Below are 26,921 nucleotides of genomic sequence, written 5' to 3'. Positions count from 1 at the left end.
TGACACCCTCCTCCCCGCCCGCGACAATTTCTTGCTGAGTACCTGATTAACCCCTGCAACCAGCGAGCCTGCGCTCCCCCTGCACCCTCATCTCATCATCCGGGGTCCCGGGCCTTCCCTTCCCGTGGAGGGTAACGTCATCTAGCTGCCCCCGGATCCAAGCGGTTCGACCACTGCAGGGGTGGCACTCTCGCAGCTTATAAGGGAAAATCCTGGTGACTTAAGAATCGCACAGATACAGCCTTAAAGTATATGGACATCTTTGAGGACCTTTTTTATGTACTTTGAGTTAAAAATCATTTTTGCACCTGGGTGTCATAAAAAATTTAGCACCATTTGGCTTTTATAAACTCTTTGTGTACACATTACTGGCTGTTTTATGAGTTAAATGAAAATCCATCAGTGAACTCATTATGATGGGGAGATTGTAACTGTTTTAACTGTTTCTTCTGAGCTCCTGTTTGCTGTTTTATTGTCACAGGCATCATTGAAGTTAAGATATGGTCATTAATCAGCTAAAAAAAGATCAGATTAAAACAGATAAGGCTAGGACCATATTTGCTTGTCTGCATATTTATGACATATGCAACAGACATAAATGTTAAAATGTAGGCAAATGTGTGGCATATATTGAAATACGTCTGCCTAAATTTAGACATATACGTTGCAATGTATAGAATATGTCCATCTCCGCCTGTATGTTTTTAAATATTGCAATTTTTTTTGTTCACCCATGCAAATTCTGAGTGTTTTATTAGCATGGATTTGCATAAAACCAAGACAAAAACCATGCTAAAAATGGCATAAAAAACGCCCTGTGCGAACATAGCCTAAAGGCCGCTTTACACGCTGCGATATCGGTACCGATATCGCTAGCATGGGTACCCGCCCCCATCTGTTGTGCGACACGGGCAAATCGCTGCCCGTGCCGCACAACATCGCCCAGACCTGTCACACTACTTACCTGCCCGGCGACGTCACTGTGACCGGCGAACCGCCTCCTTTCTAAGGGGGCGGTTCGTTCAGCGTCACAGCGACGTCACAACCGTTGCCCAATAGAAGCGGAGGGGCGGAGATGAGTGGGACATAACATCCCGCCCACCTCCTTCCTTCCGCATAGCGGCCGGGAGGCAGGTAAGGAGAGCTTCCTCGTTCCTGCGGTGTCACACGGAGCGATGTGTGCTGCCGCAGGAACGAGGAACAACCTCGTTACTGCTGCAGAAACGATATTTGAGAATGGACCCCATGTCACTGATGAGCGATTTTGCACGTTTTTGCAACGATGCAAAATCGCTCATAGGTGTCACACGCAACGGCATCGCTAATGCGGCCGGGTGTGCGTCACCAATTCCGTGACCCCAACGAGTTCGCATTAGCGATGTCGTAGCGTGTAAAGCCCCCTTAAGTGTTCGGTCAGTGGCGATGAAAGCCACAGCCTGAACACACAACGTGACAAAGGGGGAAACAAAGAAGCAGGAGGAGTAAGATTTACCCCTTTACATTTCTACAGCCAATAATGCAATACAGGAGTATTATATGAGTGATCGGGAAATCTCACTGTCAATTTCTATAGTGATAGAAAAAGAAATAAAGTGAATTTTTAAAAGTATTAACTGCAGCGATTTGACAGCACATGTGCACTTCAAATCGCTGCAGAAACACTGCGTAATGGATGCAGTTTTTTTGTAGAAAAAAGTCGATTTCATGCGCTATGGCTGCTGCCCCCACCATAGACAGAGCGGGAGCTGCATCCAGAGCGCACAAATAATTGACATGCTGCTTTTATGAACAAGGAAGGAATTTGGGATTTGGGTCAAAATTTTAGCACCCAAATCGCTGCGTTCATAAAAGCAACGTGCGCACGTATCATGCACAATCTACATAGATTGTGCAGGGAACGCAGGAGGTATGCATTTACGCTGCAGTGAAATACGCAGCGTAAATGCATGCAATTACGCAACGTGTTCATGAGCCCTTAAGGTCATTAAGCAATTATACTGGGGTCTGTCAGCTATGGTGGCCTGTAATGGTGCATTTCCTTGAAAGATTATCATTAACGAGTTGTCCTAGTAATACTTCTTGCACTATAATCTTGAAGTGTAAACAGGCTGCTAATCAACCGATGAACAAGTTTTGGCAGGCATGACGGGAATCTGTCATCAGGTTTTTGCCACCTAATCTGAGAGTAGCATAACGTAGGGGTAGAGATCCTGATTCCAGCGATGTGTCACTTACTGGGCTGCTTAGTGTAATTTTAAGATCACTATTTCATCAGCAGTAGATTATCATTACAGGACTACTTGACCTCTGCCAGGTAGTCCAGCATATTCATGAGTTCTGTATAACTGCTAGATCTGTAACTGAGAAAACATTGATTTTATCAAAATGACAGCAAACAGCTCAGTAAGTGACACATCGCTGGAATCAGGGTCTCTGCCCCTACATTATGCTGATCTCAGATGGGGTAGCAAAGAGCTGGTGACAGATTCGCTTTAAAAATCATTGTCTTACTGGCACTCTTGTTTAAACAAGACTAAGGAGTACTTTGCACACTACGACATCGCAGGTGCGATGTCGGTGGGGTCATGTCGAAAGTGACGCACTTCCTGCGTCGCTCTCGACATCGTAGTGTGTAAATCCTAGATGATACGATTAACGAGCGTAAAATCGTCGTAATCGTATCATCGGTGTAGCGTCGTCGAATTCCATAATTACGCTGACGCGACGGTCCGATGTTGTTCCTCGTTCCTGCGGCAGCACACATCGCTGTGTATGAAGCCGCAGGAGCGAGGAACATCTCCTACCTGCGTCACCGCGGCTCCCGTCAGCTATGCGGAAGGAAGGAGGTGGGCGGGATGTTTACGTCCCGCTCATCTCCGCCCCCCCTGCTTCAGTTGGCCGCCGGTGATGTCGCAGTGATGCCACACGACCCGCCCCCTTAGGAAGGAGGCGGGTCGCCGGCCAGAACGACGTCGCAGAGCAGGTAAGTGCGTGTGAAGCTGCCATAGTGATAATGTTCGCTACGGCAGCTATCACAAGATATCGCAGCTGCGACGGGGGCAGGGACTATCACGCTCGGCATCGCTACCATCGGCTAGCGATGTCGCAGCGTGCAAAGTACCCCTTAGTGCACTGATTGATCTTATTATAGATTGTTTAGTGCGCATCGTTTAGCGCAATCTGCCTGCGTAAACAGGTTTTTAACCAACTGTCGATGTGTAAATATTTACCATTTACGGTCATTTAATAATATCTGTCTATCAGTGTAAAACAAACAGATCTGATGTACTGCAATAAATAGGTGTTGCATTGTTTTAGACCCGCAATCAGAAGTGTGGATGTGAATAATAAAATACAATTTTATTTGTAAACATCACATTTTTAAAACTTAAATGTAAAATAAAATTTGTAAAAAAAAACCCGCATAAAAAAGCACAAAAGAAATCAAATACAAGTGTTTTGCCATTAAAAGCTGGCTTTTATATAAAACCAAAATTAATAAGTACATACACATAATTGATAATGCACAGCTACTATATATTATTTCAATCTATGAAAGTGTCTACATTACAAATTAGGGACAGTTTGGGGTGGGTTATGTTATTCTGCTGTAAGAGTGAAGGACTATGGCTGTCGCGTTCCTACAACAATCGTGTTATTGTCTTGTCATTCAATGTAGTGTAAATAATGTCTTGTGTCTTTTGTAGATATTGTTTATGTGAATTGTGATGTAATGTGATATATTCTGATGTGTTCCCGCGATATATAATGTTGATTGTGTAATGTATCGATCTATCTATATATATATATACCCCTATTAATGTTAACCTTTTTTCTTTATAACACTTTGGTTTTTTGCAACAGCTATTTCAGTTTCATATATCTAATAACTGATGGACTGAGTAATATTTCTGGATTGAAATTGATGGCCGCCGAGCATGGATGTCGCGGGCGGAGGAGGGGACGCTGCGCTCTCCCACTGCTCGGGTCCGGCTGCCGCTGCTGCTGCGGCCGCTGCTGCTCGGCGGCTCGAGCGATGGGCCGGATCCCGGGAACTCGAGTGGCGCTCCTCGCCCGTGAGTGAAAAGGGGTTTGGTTTTGGGGATTTATTGTCCGTGACGCCACCCACGGTTGTGGTGATCGTGTGGACACCACCGCTGCTCTGTATGGGGATCCCGGGAGCGGTGACAGGGAGCAGCTTTGTTGTTATTTCTCCCCTCCGTGGGTAGGGGGTTGGTTGTCCCGGGGCCCGGTGATGGGGAAGGGGTGGATGGCAGGCCGGGTGCGGGGCCTGGCGAGGTGCAGGGTCGCGGGGGCAGCGCTGTGCCTCACGGCACGGTGGTACTCACTCAGCCTGAGACGGTGACACAGTTCTCGATAAAACACACGGCTGGAAAGACGGTTCCCACGGACGGCTGCTGTTGCTTTTTCCCCGGTAGTTAACGGTGACTGTCTCTTTCCCTGCACCTTGTGTAATGTTGGTAGCGATGGGTTCCCACCGGTTACCCGCTCCCCGACTTGGATATGGGCCGGAGGAGCCCCTCTTTGCCCGCAGGCGCTGGCCCTGAGAAACTGGTGCCTTGGCGGTGGCGGTGTCTCTCTCATACGGTTGGACTGTTGCCTTCAGTCGGGACTTAGTTGTTTGGAGACCCGGAAGTCCCCTGTGAGGTAAATCCGGAGAGATGACGATAAATCATGATATTCAAGTATGTCAGGAAGCCCTCTCCTGGTGTCAACCCCCCTTTCCCCCACACAACTGGTTTAGCAACAAACTCCATGGCCATGTCCTGTGATATGGAAATTAGGTGGCTTTGGGACAATGGACACAGGATGACTCCCTGCCGTCACCCTGTAGTAGGAGCTGCTATCTAATTAGCAAGGCTATGGAAATAGCCAGACAGAACGACTCCAGTAAAAAATGGTTCATATCTCGCAAGCCATATTTCCGATAAATATGGCAACCATAAAAATGGTGTCTCCGCATGTGGACGATGCCGGCACCCCCTTTTTATGGGAACAGGACATTGGGAAATGCCCCAGGCGTGATATCAGCCAATGGGGAACTGGCAGACAGGTCATGAGTCCCCTCGTTCTGTAGCTAAATTCATAACTGTCACAATGAGAGCATTGGCGTCTGCCTACGACGCTCCCAGGCAAAGTTATAGCCAAAATCCCCTTTGCTGGATAATTCTGATCCATGCAGGGGGAGTGGCAGTGCTTCCCTGTGAGGTCACTAAGGTAGGAGGGGACCTGGATCTGCCCAGGTTGATAACCCTACTTCGGCCATTTTCCAGCGTTCTTCTGCTCGGGGGCCTGGTTGGGACAGACCTGTGAGAGAGTTCCTGGAAACCTGGTCTACAGCGCCCCCCTGTGGCCAGACGCACAAGGTAACTGATTGAATTGCATACCTGTTGTAAACCATGCTTTATCTGTAACTGTACTCTGACATATGTATATTCTGTAGATTCCCTATTGTATATATTGTAGTTTCTAGTGTGCTTTAGGCGATTAAATTATATAATTAATCTTGGGCTGTTCTGTTATCTCGATCTTGAATCCCACGTCTGTGTGTTCGGCTAATAGTTACCGTAAATCGGTTGGTGGCAGCGAGTTGTGCCAAGGATTATTGTGGGGAGGCCAGTGAGATCCGGGAAGATATTATATATTCCGCCCGCGGAGGTCGGGGGAATATATACCCTACTCTCACCGGGGACCCTTCAATAATCGGCATAAGTAGTATAGCGGCCTCCTTGCTTATTGTCGGGCAATTCCATAATTGGCCTGACTATAAGAGGGGCGCTAGAGAGCGCGTCACGTGCTCTGTCGGTCGGGAGGTATAAAGGAGGGTTGACTCCTGCTTGTTACCCCCCGATTGTGACGTACTGGTAGCCAGCGCGGGGGATTTCTGAGTGACCCCCCGGTGGTTTGTGACATATTGTTGGCAAGCGGTGGGATCGAGATAATAGTGTGTGTGAGTGTGAGACCCATACTCCCAGACACTAAAGACTGCCTGCAGCAGCTGTGGCTGCTGGGGTCTTCAGACTAGCTCAACACTAGAGTGTCAGAGTGCAGATACTGTAAGGTGTGTGGAGGCATCAGGTGTCAGTTCTGTGTCAGTGACCAAAGGTCTGCAAGAATGGCTGATGGCACCAGGAGCAGAGCTATGCAACTGGCCAATGCTAAAGCAGGAGCCGAAGAGAGGGAGGACGGTGCTGTGGACAGTAATGAGGAGGTTGCCCACGAGTCCTCCAGGAGCTCGACGCCAGAAAACAGCTCTGCAGAGGACATTGCACAACCGGGCACTGCTGGACAAGATGAGGAGCAGCTCGCCCAAGGGTCCTCAACGAGCCAGATGCCAGCCCTCCGCTCTGCCATGGACAGTGAATCACCAGGCTCCGCAGCGGGCCGCAGATCACCACGTGCCATTCCACCGAGCCTGGGAGGCTCGGATAGCCTTCTTCAAATGGCTATGGCCCTACGCCAGGCTGGAGACCGGGAGGGCTACAAGGAACTCATGGCCGAGCGTGAGCGGCAAGCAGCGCGTGAAGAGCGCCAGGCAGAGCGTAACTACCAGCTGCAGCTAGCTCAGCTCCGGCCCTCATCAGCCACCCGTGACCTTCCAGACACCAAACTTCCAAAGGTCCGTGTTGAGGACTTCCCAGTGCTGGAGAAGGATGGAGACTTGGACTCTTTCTTGACTGCTTTTGAACGGACTTGCTTGCAGCATCATCTGAACAAGGACCAGTGGGCCAAATACCTGACCCCCCGTTTAAGGGGTAAGGCCCTGGATATCCTTGGGGACTTGCCTGCTGAGGCGGATCAGGGCTACGACACCATCAAGCGGGCCCTGATCCAACAGTACAACCTCACCCCGGAGTCCTACCGCAAGAAGTTCCGGACGCTGCAGAAGGGACCAAAGGACTCCTGGGCTGACCACCGGCGGGCACTTGCCCGAGCTGCCGACCACTGGACCCAAGGCCTGCAGCTTTCCACCGGACCGGAGATCCTGGACTTGTTCATCACGGAGCAACTCTTGTGGAACTGCCCTGAGGATCTCCGCCAGTTCATCCGAGACCAGAAGCCAAAGGGATCCACGGCTACAGCTGCCCTGGCAGATGACTACACCAACAATCGGGCTCCTGAAGCCAGGAGAGCAGCCACCAGCAGCACCTGGAGAGGGGGTAAGATGAACTCTGCGACTGCCCCACCTGCCCCTAGACTGCAGGGGGTGTCCCCCTCAACTCCCCTCTCCAGGCCCGTGGCAGAGCCAAGACGGTGCCACCAGTGCAACCTACCTGGACACTTCAAGGCCATGTGCCCTCAGCGTCCCAAGGCCCCGGCTCCGTCCCCGTCCCAAGGGCCGCCCAAGGTGTATTGTGTGGGTGGGGGTGGTGGTAGGTCCCTGGACAGCTTCCAACCTGTCACCGTCGGCCAGTCTGTGACCATAGGACTGCGAGACAGCGCCTCGGAGGTGACTCTGGTGCGGCCTGAGATGGTGTCCCCCCAAGACTTGATCCCTGGAAAAACCCTCGCTGTCTCCGGGATTGGAGGCATTGACCCGGCGCTGCCTGTTGCTGACATTTATGTGGACTGGGGCGCAGGGCGAGGGGTGAGGGAGGTGGGGGTAACTGATCGGATCCCTGCAAACGTGCTACTTGGGACAGATTTGGGGCAAATAACCTCCCAGTTTGGCCCCGCCCCAAAGGCTGAACCTTCAGCCAGTGCTGACATGACTCCTGACAATGTTAATGTGTTATCTATGAATGATGTAAGGGAGGAGGGAGTGAACTCTGATATTTCTGCTTGCATAGACACCATAGACACACACGCAGCTGCAGCTGTGACAGGGAAGGGGGTCAGAGAAAGGTGTGACAATGCCTCTACAAGTAACCAGCCTGTGAGCTGGGATCTGCTGCCCTCTGCAGGGATAAGCAGAGAGCAGGGTGCTGCAGGGGGAGGACCAGTATGTGGGGTGGGGGCTACCACAGCAAATGTGGGGTCCCCAGAGATTTCACAGCGGGGTTCTGTTGCTGCAGGAGGGGAACAGGCAGGTGAGATTGGGGCCAGTCCAGGAGCGGAAGTGCTCCCAGGTAAGATCTCGGTGCATGGTTCCCCCACAACCGGGGTGTCAGGAAGCCAGGTAGGTCTGCCTGAACCGGCGACTTGGTCAGGAACGGAGGAGGAGCAGGCACGACCCACGGTCGCAGCGGCTGTGGCCGCTGTCACCCGCAGTGGGAGTGCTGGAAGCCAAGGGGCCTCCCGGAGGTCCGATAGCTCTTCCCCTTCTGACCAAGTGGCAGCCGAGTCAGGTGGAGGCCAGGACACAGGTCCCGGGGTACTGACCGAAGATGTGACAGTCTCGTCGATTCTGGCCACATCTAGTCAGGAGTTTCAGGCAGCGTTAGAAGCTGACGACAGCCTGAAAGCTCTAAAGGAGCAGGCGGCACAGCCTCCCTCGGACTCGGACCCGGAGCGAGTGGTCTGGGACCAAGGACGGCTGTACCGGGCCACGGTCCAGCAGGGTTCACCGGAGCCGTGGCCCAGGGACCGACAGTTGGTGGTACCCTATCCGTTCCGGACGGAGTTGTTGCGGATCGCACATGAGATTCCGATGGCCGGACACCTAGGGATCGCTAAGACCAAGGCCAGGTTAAACCAGCATTTCTACTGGCCAAAAATGGGGGCCGATGTGGCTGCCTACTGCCGTTCGTGTGAAACCTGTCAGAGAGTGGGGAAGGCGGGGCCACGCCCCAAAGCCCCACTGGTATCTCTGCCCATCATCGATGAGCCTTTCAGGAGGGTGGCTGTGGATCTGGTCGGCCCGCTGGCCATCCCCAGCAGCTCCGGGAAACGCTTCATACTGACGGTAGTGGACTATGCCACCCGGTACCCAGAAGCAGTGGCCTTGTCGTCCATTCGGGCTGACAAGGTGGCCACCGCATTGCTGGAGATTTTCTCCCGAGTGGGTTTTCCCCAGGAAATGCTCACTGACCGGGGGACCCAATTCATGTCCCAGCTGATGGAGGCCCTCTGTAAGCAAGTCCAGGTGCGACATCTGGTGGCCAGCCCGTACCATCCACAGACTAATGGCCTGTGCGAGCGGTTCAATGGCACCTTAAAGCAGATGCTTAAGATGTTGGTCGACTCCCATGGGCGTGACTGGGAGCGGTATCTCCCGCACCTGTTATTTGCTTACCGGGAGGTTCCACAGGCCTCAACAGGATTCTCACCGTTTGAGCTCCTGTACGGGCGACGTGTGCGGGGCCCCCTGGCTCTGGTGAAAGAGGCTTGGGAAGGGGATTTGGCCACCCCTGGAGTGTCGGTTATCGAGTATGTCATGCGCTTCCGGGACAAAATGCAGGCCTTGACGCAACTGGTACACGACAATATGGCTCAAGCCCAGGCCGATCAGAAGCGTTGGTACGACCAGAACGCTTGTGAGAGGACCTACCAAGTGGGTCAAAAGGTGTGGGTACTGGTCCCCGTACCACAGGACAAGCTTCAGGCAGCCTGGGAAGGCCCATACCTCGTGTACCAGCAGCTCAACCCTGTAACGTACCTGGTCACCCTGGACCCTGCCCGTGGAAGGCGGAAGCCCTTCCATGTGAACATGATGAAGGCACATCATGAGCGGGAGGCATGTGCACTCCCTGTGTGCAACCTGCCCGAGGAGGGAGAAGCGGAAACCCTCTTGGATATGCTAGCCCAGGTTAGGGCAGGCGGATCCATTGAGGATGTGGAGGTTGGCCACCAGCTCTTGGAGGACCAACGGTCCCAGCTGTGGGCCACCCTACACCCCTTCCGGGGGTTGTTTACCAACCAGCCCGGAAGGACTGACTTGGCTGTCCGTCACGTGGACACTGGGGATCATCCCCCGATCCGGCGTTCAGCATATCGGGTCTCCCCGGAGGTGCAGCAACACATGTGCCAGGAGATTGACGAGATGCTGAAGCTGGGGGTGATCCAGGCATCCAACAGCGCTTGGGCCTCGCCTGTAGTCCTCGTCCCTAAGAAGGACCGAACCACGCGGTTCTGCGTGGACTACAGGGGGCTCAATGCGGTCACGGTCGCCGATGCGTACCCAATGCCACGCATCGATGACCTGCTCGATCAGTTGGCCGGGGCTCAGTACCTGACCATCATGGATCTGAGCCGGGGATATTGGCAGATCCCCCTGACTCGCAAGGCCAGGGAACGCTCTGCCTTTATTACCCCATTTGGACTGTACGAGTCCACGGTGATGCCATTCGGGATGAGGAATGCCCCTGCCACTTTCCAGCGGATGGTCAACACCCTGCTCAAGGGACTTGAAGGGTACGCGGCCGCGTACCTGGATGACATTGCCGTCTTCAGTCCCACCTGGGAAGATCACCTAGAGCATCTAGCACAGGTGCTCAGGCGGATCCACCGGGCAGGTTTGACCATCAAGCCGGGAAAGTGTCAGCTGGCCATGAGCGAGGTCCAGTACCTCGGTCACCGGGTAGGTGGGGGAACACTGAAGCCCGAGCCTGAGAAAGTGGAGGCCATCGCATCCTGGCCCACCCCCAGGACCAAGAAGCAGGTGATGTCCTTCTTGGGGACCGCCGGGTACTATAGGAGGTTTGTTCCATGCTATAGTAGCCTGGCAAAGCCCTTGACGGACCTCACCAAGAAGAAGCTGCCCTCTGCAGTCGATTGGACAATGGACTGCGAGACAGCCTTCCAGGCCCTAAAGGACGCCCTGTCCAGCCCGCCCGTGCTACAGGCAGCCGACTTCACGCGGCCGTTTGTAGTACAGACCGACGCCAGTGACTTCGGCCTCGGTGCGGTGCTCAGCCAGGTGGACTCTGCGAGCCAAGAGCACCCAGTCTTGTACCTGAGCAGGAAGCTGTTACCAAGGGAAGTTGCCTATTCCACGATGGAGAAGGAGTGCCTGGCCATAGTGTGGGCCCTGCAGCGTCTGCAACCCTATCTATACGGGCGCCACTTCATCGTGGAGACGGACCACAATCCCCTCAGCTGGTTGCACACCGTCTCTGGGACGAATGGGCGATTGTTGCGATGGAGCCTTGCGCTCCAGCAATACAACTTCACCATTCGCCACAAAAGGGGCCGTGACCACGGTAACGCAGACGGGCTGTCCCGACAAGGAGAGGTCGCGGACGGGCGCACGGGGGAACACCGGAGTGTGCTGCCCCCTAGCGCCCTCAAAAGGGGGGAGGTGTGAGGTAAATCCGGAGAGATGACGATAAATCATGATATTCAAGTATGTCAGGAAGCCCTCTCCTGGTGTCAACCCCCCTTTCCCCCACACAACTGGTTTAGCAACAAACTCCATGGCCATGTCCTGTGATATGGAAATTAGGTGGCTTTGGGACAATGGACACAGGATGACTCCCTGCCGTCACCCTGTAGTAGGAGCTGCTATCTAATTAGCAAGGCTATGGAAATAGCCAGACAGAACGACTCCAGTAAAAAATGGTTCATATCTCGCAAGCCATATTTCCGATAAATATGGCAACCATAAAAATGGTGTCTCCGCATGTGGACGATGCCGGCACCCCCTTTTTATGGGAACAGGACATTGGGAAATGCCCCAGGCGTGATATCAGCCAATGGGGAACTGGCAGACAGGTCATGAGTCCCCTCGTTCTGTAGCTAAATTCATAACTGTCACAATGAGAGCATTGGCGTCTGCCTACGACGCTCCCAGGCAAAGTTATAGCCAAAATCCCCTTTGCTGGATAATTCTGATCCATGCAGGGGGAGTGGCAGTGCTTCCCTGTGAGGTCACTAAGGTAGGAGGGGACCTGGATCTGCCCAGGTTGATAACCCTACTTCGGCCATTTTCCAGCGTTCTTCTGCTCGGGGGCCTGGTTGGGACAGACCTGTGAGAGAGTTCCTGGAAACCTGGTCTACAGCGCCCCCCTGTGGCCAGACGCACAAGGTAACTGATTGAATTGCATACCTGTTGTAAACCATGCTTTATCTGTAACTGTACTCTGACATATGTATATTCTGTAGATTCCCTATTGTATATATTGTAGTTTCTAGTGTGCTTTAGGCGATTAAATTATATAATTAATCTTGGGCTGTTCTGTTATCTCGATCTTGAATCCCACGTCTGTGTGTTCGGCTAATAGTTACCGTAAATCGGTTGGTGGCAGCGAGTTGTGCCAAGGATTATTGTGGGGAGGCCAGTGAGATCCGGGAAGATATTATATATTCCGCCCGCGGAGGTCGGGGGAATATATACCCTACTCTCACCGGGGACCCTTCAATAATCGGCATAAGTAGTATAGCGGCCTCCTTGCTTATTGTCGGGCAATTCCATAATTGGCCTGACTATAAGAGGGGCGCTAGAGAGCGCGTCACGTGCTCTGTCGGTCGGGAGGTATAAAGGAGGGTTGACTCCTGCTTGTTACCCCCCGATTGTGACGTACTGGTAGCCAGCGCGGGGGATTTCTGAGTGACCCCCCGGTGGTTTGTGACATCCCCTTCACTGACGAATTTGGCAAATTCACGGCGACTCCTAGCCTTGCCGGGATCCGAAAGGCCCCTGCCAATGGTGCTGGCTTCTCCTTGTGTACCGGTCCGGTACCGCCGGGCCACCACCCGTCCACGGTCCTCACGGCACTTCCGATCAGCCTCCACTGCAGACGGTCACCGCCGTCTGCTAAACTTGCTGTCTCAGTCCGGGGCACACACCCGGACCAACTTCAGGCTTTCAAACTGTCACTTTTCTCTTTCACTACTTTCCCTCCTTCTACTTCAAACTCCAAACTTAATCTCCTCTCACTTCCTCCTCCAAACTCTAACTGCCTGTGTTTTCCTGCCTCCAGGACTGTGAACTCCTTGGCGGGCGGAGACCAACCGCCTGGCTCCACCCCCTGGTGTGGACATCAGCCCCTGGAGGAAGGCAACAAGGATTTCAGGTCTAGCTTAGGTGTACCTAACCGGGGTGTAGGGTGTGGTGATGTCATTACCTGTGACCCCTGGCTTGCCCAGGGCGTCACATTCCCCCTTAGCAAAATGCAGACCGTCCGCGGGCTGCCCGCCCAACACCGGTTTTATTTTTCTGAAAAAAGATAAGAAACACAATACAAGTAAAATAACATCATCCCACAACGGGAGGCACTTTTCTTAAACGTTGCAAACGGTTAACGGTTACGGCGTCCGCTCTCACCCACCCAAGTAACCTGGCCCTGATGCTGCTCCTAAGAAAGCAGCACCCCTTGACCCCAGTCCTGCACCAAGTTACCCGAGCGGGATCTGTCCTTTCCAGGGGACCCACGTCCATGGGGAACCCCTGGAACCCCCAGAGGGTAGCCACCGGTTCCGGTGGTGGCTGGGCCCCAGCCTGCTCCACTGCGGGCCCTCCCTCCAATCTGCCTCTCCGGAGGCGGCAACGGTGGAAGCTGCAAAAAACATTTTTATTTACATTCCACAAGTTTGTGGTTGCCCTACAAGTTCACGGGCTTGTCCGTAAGGAGTCCCTTACGCAACTTTAAACGGTCCCCACGGGGACAACGGTGCCGGCAAAGGCCGGTCCAATCACGGTTCAATCAGATGACTTCCTCAGTTGATCACTTATCATTTTCTCATAACTTCCAACTTTAAAACTTTTAACACACATGGTGGTCCCAACGGGGACTGGGACAACGGTGCTCCGCTGTCATCACTCAGAGTCCTCAGCATCACCTGAGGGAGGGGGTGCGGTGCTCACACGGGCCTCGTGGCTGCCCCTCAATTTTGCATCCAGAGCGAACCACCCCCTCTCCCCACAGTGCCGGGTGTACTGAACCAAGTCGCCCGGCATCAGGTTACGACCGGGGTGCTCTTCTGGCAGGTGAGCATTAACATCCCGCCAGGCTATAAACACTTCCGCCTCCAGGCCCGGTTCATAGATGAATCCATAGCCCCGGCGGACATCAAACCGCCTCACCTGCCCTCATACAGCGGACCCCGGACACGGAAGGTCGCTTGTCTCAGGCTCTCCTTCTCCCGTAACGTACGGGCCACCATCTCCACCTTCCTTCTTTCCCTCTCCTCGATTTCCAGGCCCAACGGTACCGGCTCCCTGTCCCAGTACGGCGCTGCTGTGAGCTCCGGCGCACGGGTCGGGCCCCGCGAGACCTTTTGGACACTGCCCGCTACTGGTGATCTGGGCGGCAGGTCCCACGGTGACTTGGCCTTGGACGCCACCTTACAGCGGCAACCCGGCGCAACCTCAGCCGAGGTGTGGGGAACGGGCACAGGGGCTTTCCTCTGCTGGGCCTTCGGCACGGAGCGGACTATCGGCTCCGGCTCGGGGAACTTCTCGGGGGACGCCTTCGGTTCAGGCTTCAGGGCTTTCCACGGCAGCACCTCCGGCTGGCTACGGGCTGCGGCTACAGGTCTGCCTGCCGGGGCGGGCATGCTGGGTATCGCTACCGGTTGCGGTGGTAGCGGGCCTAGTGGCGGGGTCACGGCTTCCGGGACGGGTGGCGAGGGAGGCAGCAGGGTGAGAGGGTTTAGACCGGGTCCCGCAGCCGCGATGACCGGCCCTTCAAGGGCATCGGGGCGTGGGTCACTCACCCTCCCTTCCGCAGCTTCCTCCTCGCGTCTCCGCACGGTCGCTATGACATCCGCCATGTCGGTCTCCTACTCCTCCATAAGGAGCTGCATCTTGACCTGCAGCCTCTGGTAGAGCTGCGCAGTCCGGATCTCCACCCACGCCGCGGTTCCCGGCGCGGGGGCTACGGTGCTTCGGGACGGCATCCACATGTTGCTGGCGGCCTCTCCCAGGAACAAGATGGCTGCAGAGTCCTGGCGTCCCTGCTTTTATAGCCGCGGCTACATGCGGCCAGTCGCCATTTCGTCCCCCTCAGCCTCTTTCCGGCTCCTCCTCTATCGGGGCGGGATTTTGGCCTTCGCGCCTCCACTACTCGAGGGGACGCTCGAGCGGGAACTTTTCGCGCCAAAGATGGCGGCTTCTGAAATTTTCCGGCCGTACACCTCCGGCGGTAACAAGGCGCACCTCTACCCAACGGCAGAGCGGTAAGATCCTGTTTGTGACGCCAAGTTGTCGCGGGCGGAGGAGGGGACGCTGCGCTCTCCCACTGCTCGGGTCTGGCTGCCGCTGCTGCGGCGGCCGCTGCTGCTCGGTGGCTCGAGCGATGGGCCGGATCCCGGGGACTCGAGCGGCGCTCCTCGCCCGTGAGTGAAAAGGGGTTTGGTTTTGGGGATTTATTGTCCGTGACGCCACCCACGGTTGTGGTGATTGTGTGGACACCACCGCTGCTCTGTATGGGGATGCCGGGAGCGGTGACAGGGAGCAGCTTTGTTGTTATTTCTCCCCTCCGTGGGTAGGGGGTTGGTTGTCCCGGGGCCCGGTGATGGGGAAGGGGTGGATGGCAGGCCGGGTGCGGGGCATGGCGAGGTGCAGGGTCGCGGGGGCAGCACCCGTCCACGGTCCTCACGGCACTTCCGATCAGCCTCCACTGCAGACGGTCACCGCTAACCTTGCTGTCTCAGTCCGGGGCACACACCCGGACCAACTTCAGGCTTTCAAACTGTCACTTTTCTCTTTCACTACTTTCCCTCCTTCTACTTCAAACTCCAAACTTAATCTCCTCTCACTTCCTCCTCCAAACTCTAACTGCCCGTGTTTTCCTGCCTCCAGGACTGTGAACTCCTTGGTGGGCGGAGACCAACCGCCTGGCTCCACCCCCTGGTGTGGACATCAGCCCCTGGAGGAAGGCAACAAAGATTTCAGTTCTAGCTTAGGTGTACCTAACCGGGGTGTAGGCTGTGGTGATGTCATTACCTGTGACCCCTGGCTTGCCCAGGGCGTCACATGGACAGCCCGCTTCAAATCATCCCACAGATGTTCAATGATATTCAGGTCTGGGGACTGGGATGGCCATTCCAGGACATTGTAATTGTTCCTCTGCATGAATGCCTGAGTAGATTTGTAGCGGTGTTTTGGATCATTGTCTTGCTGAAATATTCATCCCATGCGTAACTTCAACTTCGTCACTGATTCTTGCACATTATTGTCAAGAATCTGCTGATACTGAGTTGAATCCATGCGACCCTCAACTTTAACAAGATTCCCGGTGCCGGCATTGGCCACACAGCCCCAAAGCATGATGGAACCGCAACCAAATTTTACTGTGGGTAGCAAGTGCTTTTCTTGGAATGCCGTGTTTTTTTGCTTCCATGCATAACGCCTTTTTGTATGACCAAACAACTCAATCTTTGTTTCATCAGTCCACAGGACCTTCTTCCAAAATGTAACTGGCTTGTCCAAATGTGCTTTTGCATACCTCAGGCGACTGTTTGTGGCGTGCTTGCAGAAACGGCTTCTTTTGCATCACTCTCCCATACAGCTTCTCCTTGTGCAACGTGCGCTGTATTGTTGACCGATGCACATTGAGACCATCTGCAGCAAGATGATGCTGCAGGTCTTTGGAGGTGGTCTGTGGATTGTCCTTGACTGTTCGCACCATTCTTCTTCTCTGCCTTTCTGATATTTTTCTTGGCCTGCCACTTCTGGGCTTAACAAGAATTGTACCTGTGTTCTTCCATTTCCTTACTATGTTCCTCACAGTGGAAACTGACAGTTTAAATCTCTGAGCCAACTTTTTGTATCCTTCCCCTGAACAACTATGTTGAATAATCTTTGTTTTCAGATCATTTGAGAGTTGTTTTGAGGAGCCCATGATGCCACTCTTCATAGGAGATTCAAATAGGAGAACAACTTGCAAGTGGCCACCTTAAATACCTTTTCTCATGGTTGGATACACCTGCCTATGAAGTTCAAAGCTCAATGAGGTTACAAAACCAATTTAGTGCTTTAGTAAGTCAGTAAAAAGTAATTAGGAGTGTTCAAATCAAGAAATTGATAAGGGTGCCCATACTTTTGCACCGGTCAAATTTTGTTTAAATTCGGATTGCACATTTTCTGTTAGTACAATAAACCTCATTTCAATCCAGAAATATTACTCACTCCATCAGTTATTAGATATATGAAACAGAAATAGCTGTTGCAAAAACCCAAATTGTTATAAAGAAAAAAGGTTAACATTAATAGGGGTGCCCAAACTTTTTGATATGACTGATATATATATATATACTTACATATACACATATATTTATATATATATATATATATATATATATAAATTACCTTCTCACCCCCCTGTGGGTGGTTATTTGTCCTTCCTCATTCTCGGGTCCTCTACCAGAGGCCTGGGAGTTTGAGGTTTCTGCGCAGGATCTTGGTTGTTCCCAGCACTGCGCTTTTCTGGACAGAGAGCTCAGATGTTGCTCCTGGAATCTGTTGCAGCCATTTTTCCAACTTAGGCGTCACTGCTCCAAGTGCTCCTATCACCACTGCAATCACTGTTACCTTCACTTTCCACATCTTCTCCAGTTGTTCTTTAAGGCCCTGGTATTTCTCCAGCTTCTCATATTCCTTCTTTCTGATGTTACTGTCATTAGGCACTGCCACATCTATTATCATTGCTGTCTTCTGACCCTTGTCTACTATCACGATATCTGGTTGGTTACCTACCACTTGCTTATCCGTCTGGATCTTGAAGTCCCACAGGATTTTAGCCCTTTCATTCTCCACCACTTTGTCTGGGGTCTCCCACCTGGACGTAGGGGGACTTAGCCCATACACTATACAGATATTCCTGTATACAATTCCCACTACTTGGTTGTGGCATTCGGTGTACGCTGTTCCTGCTTGCATTTTGCATCCTGCCACTATCTGTTGGATTGTTGCCGTGGTTTCTTTACATAGTCTACACCTTGGGTCTTGTCTTGTGTGGTAGATCCCTGCTTCTATGGATCTGGTACTTAGCGCCTGCTCTTGTGCTGCTATGATTAGTGCCTCTGGGCTGTCCTGGAGTCCAGATTTCTCCAGCCATTGGTAGGATTTCTTCATGTCAGCCACCTCCATTATCTGTCTATGGTACATCCCATGCAGTGGCTTGTGTCTTGCCATGGCACTTCATGTTCTTGTTCTTCCTTCTCGGACTGTTGTTGTTGCTGTCTTAGGCTCTCCTTCAGCATTTCATCTTTTGGTGCCATTTTTCTGATGTATTCCTGGATACGTCTTGTTTCATCCATGATGGTGGCTTGGACACCTATCAAGCCTCGACCACCCTCCTTTCTGTTGGTATACAATCTTTGGGTGTTTGACTTGGGGTGGAGACCACCATGCATTGTGAGGAGCTTCCGGGTCTTCACATCTGCAGCTTCCATTTCTTCTTTTGGCCAGCACACTATGCCAGCAGGGTATCTGATAACTGACAGAGCGTATGTATTGATGGCGCGGATCTTATTCTTCCCATTGAGCTGGCTCTTTAGGACCTGTCTTACCCTTTGATGGTATTTGGATGTTGCTGCTTTCCTTGCCTCCTCATCGTGGTTACCGTATCCCTGTGGGATGCCAAGGTACTTGTAGCAGGTTTGTACATCTGCTATGTGCCCTGCCGGTAGTTCTACTCCATCAGTCTTTACTACCTTGCCTCTCTTTATGACCAGCCGGCCACACTTCTCCAGTCCGAAGGACATCCCGATGTCTTCACTGTATATCCTGGTCAGGTGGATCAGTGAACTGATGTCGCTTTCATTTTTCGCATACAGCTTGATGTCATCCATGTAGAGTAGGTGGCTGATGATGCTTCCACTTTTGAACTTGTATCCATAGCCAGACTCTGTTATTATCTGACTAAGGGGATTTAAGCCTATGCAGAACAGCAATGGGGATAGTGCATCACCTTGGTATACGCTACATTTGATGGACACTTGTGCTAGTTGCCTTGAGTTGACTTCCAGTGTTGTCCTCCATAGCCCCATTGAGTTGCTGAGGAAGGTTCTTAATTTCCTATTGACATTGTAGAGAGCCAAGCATTCACAGATCCATGTGTGTGGCATTGAGTCATAGGCTTTCCTATAGTCAATCTAGGCTGTGCTGAGATTGGTCTGTCTGGATCTTGAGTCGTGAGCGACTGCTCTATCCACTAGCCGCTGGTGCTTAGAGCCTCTGGTGTTGTTCCCAATGCCTTTCTGAGCTGGATTCATGTACCGATTCATATGGTTCTGTAGCTTGGTGGCTATGATGCCTGACAGGAGTTTCCATGTCGTTGTAAGGCAGGTTATTGGACGATAGTTGGATGGAATTGTTCCTTTACAAGGGTCCTTCAGGATCAGCACTGTTCTTCCTTGTGTTAGCCAAGCTGGGTGGTGGCTTGCTTCTAGCAGTTGGTTCATCTGTTTTGCCAGCCGTTCATGTACTATTGCTGTCAATTTCTTTAGCCGGTAGGTGTGGATCATGTCTGGGCCAGGTGCTGTCCATGTTCTTGATGCGCTCTTGGATGTCTACTTCTGTGATGGTAACTGGTTCTTGTTCTGGGTGGTTATTGTGTTTCATTCTCAGATCTTGCAGCCACTTTGCAGCGGTGTTGTGTGTTTTTTCCTTCTCCCATATGTCCCTCCAGTATTATTCAGTCTCTGCTATCGGTGGAATTGCTGCTATTGTGCTTTTATTCTGCAGCTGGGAATACACCTTGGATGGTTCTTTGGAGAACAAGGCATTTATCCTCTTGGCCTCAGCTTCTCTAATGTATCTCCCTAGTCTTGCAGCCAGTGCTGTAAGCCTTTGTTTTGCAGTCTCTAGGGTTTCAGATGGAGTCAGGCCTTTGTACTTGTTCAGCTTGGTCTTATTCTTGATCTTTACACCCTTCTGTGCTTCTGTTAGTTGGCTGACTTCTCTTCGTGTCACCTTGATTTTTGCCTCCAGTCTTCTTTTCCATGGTGGGCACGTGCTTCTATTGTTCTTGTTAGTATAGCCAAGCATTTCCAGAATTACTGAGGCAGTGGCATAGATCAGTTTATTAGTTTGTGTTATGGTGGTGGTAGGTATTGATGCGAGTGCTCTATTGGCGTCTTCTAGCATACTTTCTGGTGGTATTTCTCTGCTGAGCCTTGGTAATCGGTCTCTGGGGTTCATGGTATTCAGTTTCTCTATGATTTTCTGTTTCAGATCAGCTGTTGTACCCTCTAGTTGCAGAATTGGATCAGGATTTTCAGTGGGCTGCACATCTTGTTCTTCCAGGTCTTCCTGTGGTGTGGATATACAGTGCAGTTGATCTATTTCAAGTTGTGATAATAGCTTTCTCTTTATGATATTGAAGCGTTGGGTGACTAGTTGTTTCTCAGTCAATGGACATTCATCCATAGTTTCCTCCTATGCTTTATGTATCCCCTCTCATTTGGTCTGCTGTTGTAGTAGCATTTTATCAGATCCAGGTTCTCTTGCCTTGTCCATTTATGGTTTGTTACAGTAGCCCATTTATCGTCAGGTTGTCCTGGTTCCTCAACATCTGACGCGGACCTTGTTAATCCGGGCGACGTCCGAGCCGGCATGACTCTCTTTGTTCGTGACACTCTCATGTTTATTGAGGTAGACATTATAGTGTTAGGGGTCTTGCCTAAGGATATAACAGCCACCAGAAGGTAGGTATTATAGTGTTTTAGAGGCTTTTTTTTCCCCCAAGCTATATGGCAGGGCCAGGATTTGAACCCCAGTCTCCCATGTGGGAGGCAGTGCACTTCACCACTACACTATACCAGCCACTATATATAAAAAGAGCCGCTGTGATTACTCGTGGTTACTCGCTAATCTCTCCCCTCCATGTGACGTCATCACAGCCGAGCCGTCCCACACATAACGGGCTTGCAGATCTCGCCAGCTCAGGTCCGTCCTGCTCCTGGCCTGCCCCACACAGCCCGCCGCCGGTCCTCCGGTGGAGCAGGGCCGCTTACCGCTGTACTGGTGCAGGTCGGTCATCTACGTGTGTGCCCCAACGCCGCTCCTCCGTGCCCGGCACCCCTCAGCCTGCCACAACACTGGCTGCAGGTCACCAACCGCTACCAATTGTCCTTTCTGCTCCCACCCCGGGCTCACAGGTGGCCTGACACGCTCTGCTCCTGCACACTCCGGCCTGGGGGATCTGTGTCAGGGTTGCGGCCCTCCTCTCCTGCCGCTGCCCGTCCTCCAGCTCCGCACATGCTGCCCCGCACACAGCTCCTCACGTCACCAGCGCTGCGGCTATTTAAGCTCCATAGACTATAGAACGAAGGATTGAACCTGCCCGGCACCCTTCCGCCCCTTCTGATTGCATGCGAGTGATAGAAGCCCCGCATCACATAACTTGAGCTGTATACCTTTGGGGGAGCTATATACCAGGGAGATGAGCTGTATACCCTTGGGGGTGGAGAGCTGTATACCCTTGGAGGGGGAACTGTATACCAGGGAAGTGAGCTTTATACCCTTGTGGGGGAAGAGAGCAGTATACAGCTTGGGGAGGAGAGCTGTTTTCCCTTAGGGAGAATAGATGTATACCCTTGGGAGAAGGGAACCTGTATATCCTTGGGGGGAGGGAACCTGTATACCATTTGGGGGAAGGACAGCTGTATACCCTTGGAGGGGAGGACAGCTGTATACCTTTGGGAAGAGCTACTATATATACTAGGGAGGTGAGCTGTATGCCCTTGAGCCGAGCGTTAGCCATGTGCTCAAAACGCGTCTGGTGTGCAGTTTAAAGACCCTTTGGATTTTTCCTGACTCATTGATGGTATACTTTTGTGGCTTATCTTTATTACAAGAAAAATATTCTTTGTATTTTAAAAAAGTTTCTCCTAAAATGATACAGCACTTCTTCTCTTTTGAGTAGGGCTCAGTGTACATAAACAGTTGTTGCCAATCACTTACATTGTAGGGTAATACTGTTATCAGGATAAATTGTGTAACAAGTTCATTTTTTTCTATTACCTCTTCGGAAAATGAAAAATTGTGGAGAAAAATTAAAATGTTGTTGTTAAAATTGCAAATTTTATTTTTGTTACCCAATGTTATACAATTCTGGTAAACATCTGTGTTGTCAAATTACTCACTACAACCCTAAATGAATTGCTTGATGAGTATAGTTTCCAAAATGAGGTTTCTGCTGTTTTGGCACCTCAGGTGCTCTGTTAATGGTGTCTTCCAAATATTTCAGCGAATTAAGCATTTCAAAAGCGAAAGGGTCCCCCCTCCCATTCCAAGTCCTCTATGAGCTCAAACAGTAGTATTTGACCAGATATGGCATTTTACTATGTTTGGGAAAAATTGAGTAAAAATGCAACGAGAATAGAAGAAAAAATAATTTTTGAAAAATTGCTGCTAAAATGTTAGCTCTTTTAACATCCTAACAAAATAAAAAGACATTTAAAAAATGATGCAAAGCAGACCTATCACCGATCACAGTTATTAACTGTTTTTGTGTATGACTATTCTATTTAAGAGTATAAAAATGTTACATTTGTGAAAATTGCTAATTTTTAAATAATTTTGTCAAATTTCAGATATTTTTAATCAATAAATATAAATCATATTGAGCTAAATTGATCACTAAATTAAAGTATAATGTATCACAAAAAATAGTTATTACCTCATTAAGTGACAAATATCAGATTTGAAAAGTGGGTCTTGGTCACAAATGAGAAATATGCTTGAGTATTCAATGGGTTAAAAAAATGCTTTTATTGTGTAAAGTAATAGAATGTTAAAAAAGATATGCCTATCTGGCATTGTGGTAATATCCATCCTGAATATTAAGTACTCCTTACAATAAAAAAGGCAAATTTGATGTTCACACTTCCACCCTTAAAAGTAAATAAATGACAGTGGAACCACAAAATGGTGTAATTGCAACATATCACTTGTCCTGCAGAAAACATCCTTTCATTGCTATGTCAAATTATTATTATTATTATTTTATTTTTTTTAAAGACGTGTGCGCTTTAAATGTGAAAATGAAAAGAAATTACATTACTACATTATGGGGTAGCAAAAACCTGGTAATATATTTCCTTTAAAGGCAATCTGTCAGATGATTTTCTAGTACAATACTAATTTTTTTTGTTTTTCTTTTTTTAAATAGGAACTAAAGAGATCGTTCAGGATCAGTAAGTTTCATTGCTCTACGTTATCCTGCTATCTTGTTGTAAGCTCCATAGAATTCAGTGTCATGTCAAATCAAATCAAATAGGCTTAATTGGCAGAACCAAAATGTAGTTAGTGCTGCCAAAGTGACGTACTAACTAGTCAAGCATATGTAAATACAAACTGTATATGCCCTGATCACGGCTCCCACCTCTCAGTGCTGGGATCAGTGAAAGTAAATCTGAACTGACTTTACAATGCTGCCCCCACCCATACTCCCACCCACCTATCATCAGTGATAGTGAATGCACTGGGATGTGGGTAGGAGGAGAAGTGAATGTGCAAATTCTATTTAGAGAATCTGAGGAGGGAAAAGGCGCAAGAAATAGGGTCTTACCCGGTATAAAGGTTTAAGGCAAAAAGGGATGGATACACTCACCTGATCAGGTTGTGACAGTCACAACCCCTGTGCAGACTTGTGTGAGTGCTGAAGTGGTTGAAGCTGCGGCCCCGTTGGGAATAAGGAATACAAGCACATTTATTGATATAAATGTGCTTGTATTCCTTATATCTGTATGTTTTTTCCCTGAAGAAGGAGGTGTGTATACCTCTGAAACGCGTAGGAATGGTTTATTAAAAGAATCTTTATTTTTACAAACACCCTTTGTGGTTTCTAGCGCGGTTTATAAACCCGTCTTTTTACTCCGAACATTTCAAATTCTATTTACATACACTTGACTAGTGTGCACCAGAAACTGAATTCTATGGAGCTTATTACAGCAAGATAACAGGATAAAGTAGAGCAATACAACTTACTGATCCTGAAAGGTCTCCTTAAGCCCTATTGAAATATAACATTAGTATGGTACTACAAAATCACCCGACAGATTCCCTTTAAAGAGCTAAATGTATTCAGATTACAAAAAAAGTAACTGAGAAAGTTTACATAGCTTTTAAACAAAGTTTGTGAAATGTTTACCCTATATAGCATGTCCAATCCAAAGCAATCTAACAGTGTGGACCCTTAACATTTCTGGAATTGCATTATAGATTATTCAAACACAACCTTTCATGGATGAGATGGATATCACTGTGTCCAGGCGCCCACCTTAGGATTTGGGACTATGAAACTACACCATGTAGTTTACTTAATGTCCATAGAAATTAATGGGAGTTAGGAAAAGTGTGTCTGACGTCCATTTCACAGGCCTGGTCTAGTTAAGGGTTAGCAACAGTTCCCCTGACCCTTGGTTAACAAAAGGCAGAAGAGTTATTACACCTGTCTTTAATTGACTACTCCTCAATCCAGTTCCGGTTTCTGATGTTCCACATTAAATCCTACTGCAGTGTTCCCCAACCGCATTCCTCAAGAGCCACCAACAGATAATATTTTCAGGATTTCCTTAGCATTACCCAGGGGAAAAGTCCATCAGTGACCATCACCTGTGAAATATTAGGGAAATCCTAAAGACGTATACTGTTGGTGGCTCTTTAGACTCAAGTTGGGGAACATTATCCTACAGCATCAACTGTATGCCGCCTTTTACAGAGGTGGAGCTTTGATTTCATCATATCTTATGCTTATGTCATAAATGTGTAAAATCAGGAGAGCAGTTCTAGGCCACAATCTACCTTAATATTTTTAGTAGTGCGCTAACATAAAATATGTCCTCATTAAAGTGGGATACTAAAAATCTAACAAAATAAATCATTACAAATGTTGGGGAATGTTCAAGAGTAAATTTAAGTTTAAGATGAATTATTAATAAATCAATAAATAACATAGAATAATATAATTAACTTTGTTTTTGTTTTCTACAGTAGGTACAGCATTGTGTCTACAGATGAAGAAGGTCTCCGCATGCCATCTATGGGTCTCAATGGTCATTGGACCTCTTCACTCCACCACCCTCATTCAAGACGGAAACGGCGTAATCGTTTTGTTAAAAAGAATGGTCAATGTAATGTCTACTTTGCCAATCTCAGCAACAAATCTCAACGCTACATGGCTGACATTTTCACCACATGCGTGGATACTCGTTGGCGCTACATGCTGCTCATCTTTTCTGCTGCTTTTTTAGCTTCTTGGCTTTTCTTCGCCTTCCTCTTCTGGTGCATTGCTTTCCTCCATGGGGATTTAGGTGTTGGTGCAATTCCTGCTGGAAGATCAGGCCCACCAAAACCATGCCTAATGCATGTTAACAGCTTTGTTGAAGCTTTTCTTTTTTCTGTAGAGACACAGACCACAATAGGGTATGGATTCCGTTGTGTTACTGATGAATGCCCTTTAGCCATTCTAGCCGTTGTGGCACAATCAATCCTTGGCTGCCTCATTGACTCTTTTATGATTGGAACAATAATGGCCAAAATGGCTAGACCAAAAAAACGGGCTCAAACACTGCTTTTCAGTCATCACGCTGTAATTGCCCTAAGGGATGGTAAACTTTGCCTAATGTGGAGGGTTGGTAATTTGCGCAAAAGTCACATTGTAGAAGCCCATGTAAGAGCCCAGCTGATCCGACCATATGTTACTCAAGAGGGTGAGTACCTCCCTGTTGATCAGCGAGACCTGAATGTAGGATATGACAGTGGACTGGATCGTATCTTTCTAGTCTCCCCCATAATTATAGTCCATGAGATTGATGAGGAGAGCCCATTATATTCAATGGGGAAAGAGCAGCTGGAGGGTGAGGACTTTGAAATTGTTGTCATTTTGGAAGGTATGGTTGAGGCCACAGCTATGACAACACAAGCTCGCAGCTCATATCTAGCAAGTGAGATTCGTTGGGGACACAGATTTGAGCCTGTTGTATTCGAGGAGAAGAATCATTATAAGGTCGACTATTCTCACTTTCATAAAACATACCAGGTGCCAGGAACTCCTATGTGCAGCGCACGGGAACTTCATGAGAGTCGCATAACTGCTTTACCTTCCCCAAGCGCCTTCTGCTATGAAAATGAGCTGGCTCTCCTAAGCCAGGAGGAGGATGAGGATGAAGAAGCTGTTGGCGGTGCTCCTGATGAAGGGGTTATCCATGTTATGGGAAGTCATCTAGAACTAGATCGTCTCCAGGCCTCCATGGCACTAGACAATATTTCATACAGAAGAGAATCAGCCATATGACGACGGCAAGGAATTGCAGTAATTCCCTGCAACAATGTCTATCAGGATTATGGTGTAGTTATACTTAGTGTATCTGAAGACTCTATAGCCAATAAAGAAAAACCTTTTAAAATGCAACATATTTAATTGGAAAGACATTGACATTTCCGACATTCAGTTTTACAGTTATAAAAGTATGCTCTGTATGTTGAGCTTATTTGTCATTTCTTTCTTGCGTGGAGACAGGACGAGAATGTTCAATGTATAGAATTATTTTGTACAGACACAAATGAGAAATAAAACTTTAATCTGTGCTCTTCAAAGTTATGCATGTGTAAACATATAGATCTTCGGAGATATTTACCAAATGGACCCACAGTAACATTACAAAATACCACTTTTATTTTCTGCAAGATTCTGTCCACACTATCCTTAGAGGCTTGGCAGTCTAAAGGAAGAAATCCTGTATTCCTGAAAATCAAAATAGAACCTATTATATATCAATGAGGTCCACCAGGCACCACATTTTTATATGTAAAATTTGTCAAGTAACTTAAAAGGACATCTGTCAGCAGATTTTTGTTACCTCATCTGACAGCAGCACTATGTAGGCAAAGTGACCCTGAATCCAATGATGTATCACTTAGTTTAATGGATGCAATGGTTCTCACACAATCAGAGATTTTACATTTAGCAGGTAGCAGAGCTGAGAAAGCTAACCCCGCCGCCACCAGGCTCTCCATGTACAATGACTGTAGATAGTGAGCTGCTAATCACAGAAGGGGACGTGCCAGATTTGCTGACCTCTAGTCACGGTTGGCTACTTGACTTTTTATTTCTTCTGTACAGGTTATC

At 49.4% G+C, this 26,921-nt stretch overlaps 1 protein-coding gene across 1 annotated transcript in view; it reads left to right on the top strand.

Moving 5' to 3' along the window:
- The window catches only part of KCNJ4 (potassium inwardly rectifying channel subfamily J member 4), a 298,384-nt gene extending 272,037 nt beyond the window's left edge, over positions 1-26,347 (top strand). The window contains exon 3 of the mRNA XM_075320866.1: positions 24,785-26,347. Coding sequence (XP_075176981.1) covers positions 24,785-26,087 — 1,303 coding nt within the window. The 3' untranslated portion in view covers positions 26,088-26,347. The remainder of the gene's footprint in view (positions 1-24,784) is intronic.
- The last annotated feature ends 574 nt before the right edge of the window (positions 26,348-26,921 follow it).

The sequence above is a fragment of the Anomaloglossus baeobatrachus genome, chromosome 8, assembly GCF_048569485.1.
Source record: "Anomaloglossus baeobatrachus isolate aAnoBae1 chromosome 8, aAnoBae1.hap1, whole genome shotgun sequence".
NCBI classification, from domain to species: Eukaryota; Metazoa; Chordata; class Amphibia; order Anura; family Aromobatidae; genus Anomaloglossus; species Anomaloglossus baeobatrachus.
Note: the sequence above shows the minus strand (reverse complement) of the source record. Positions and strands in the feature narration are given on the sequence as shown.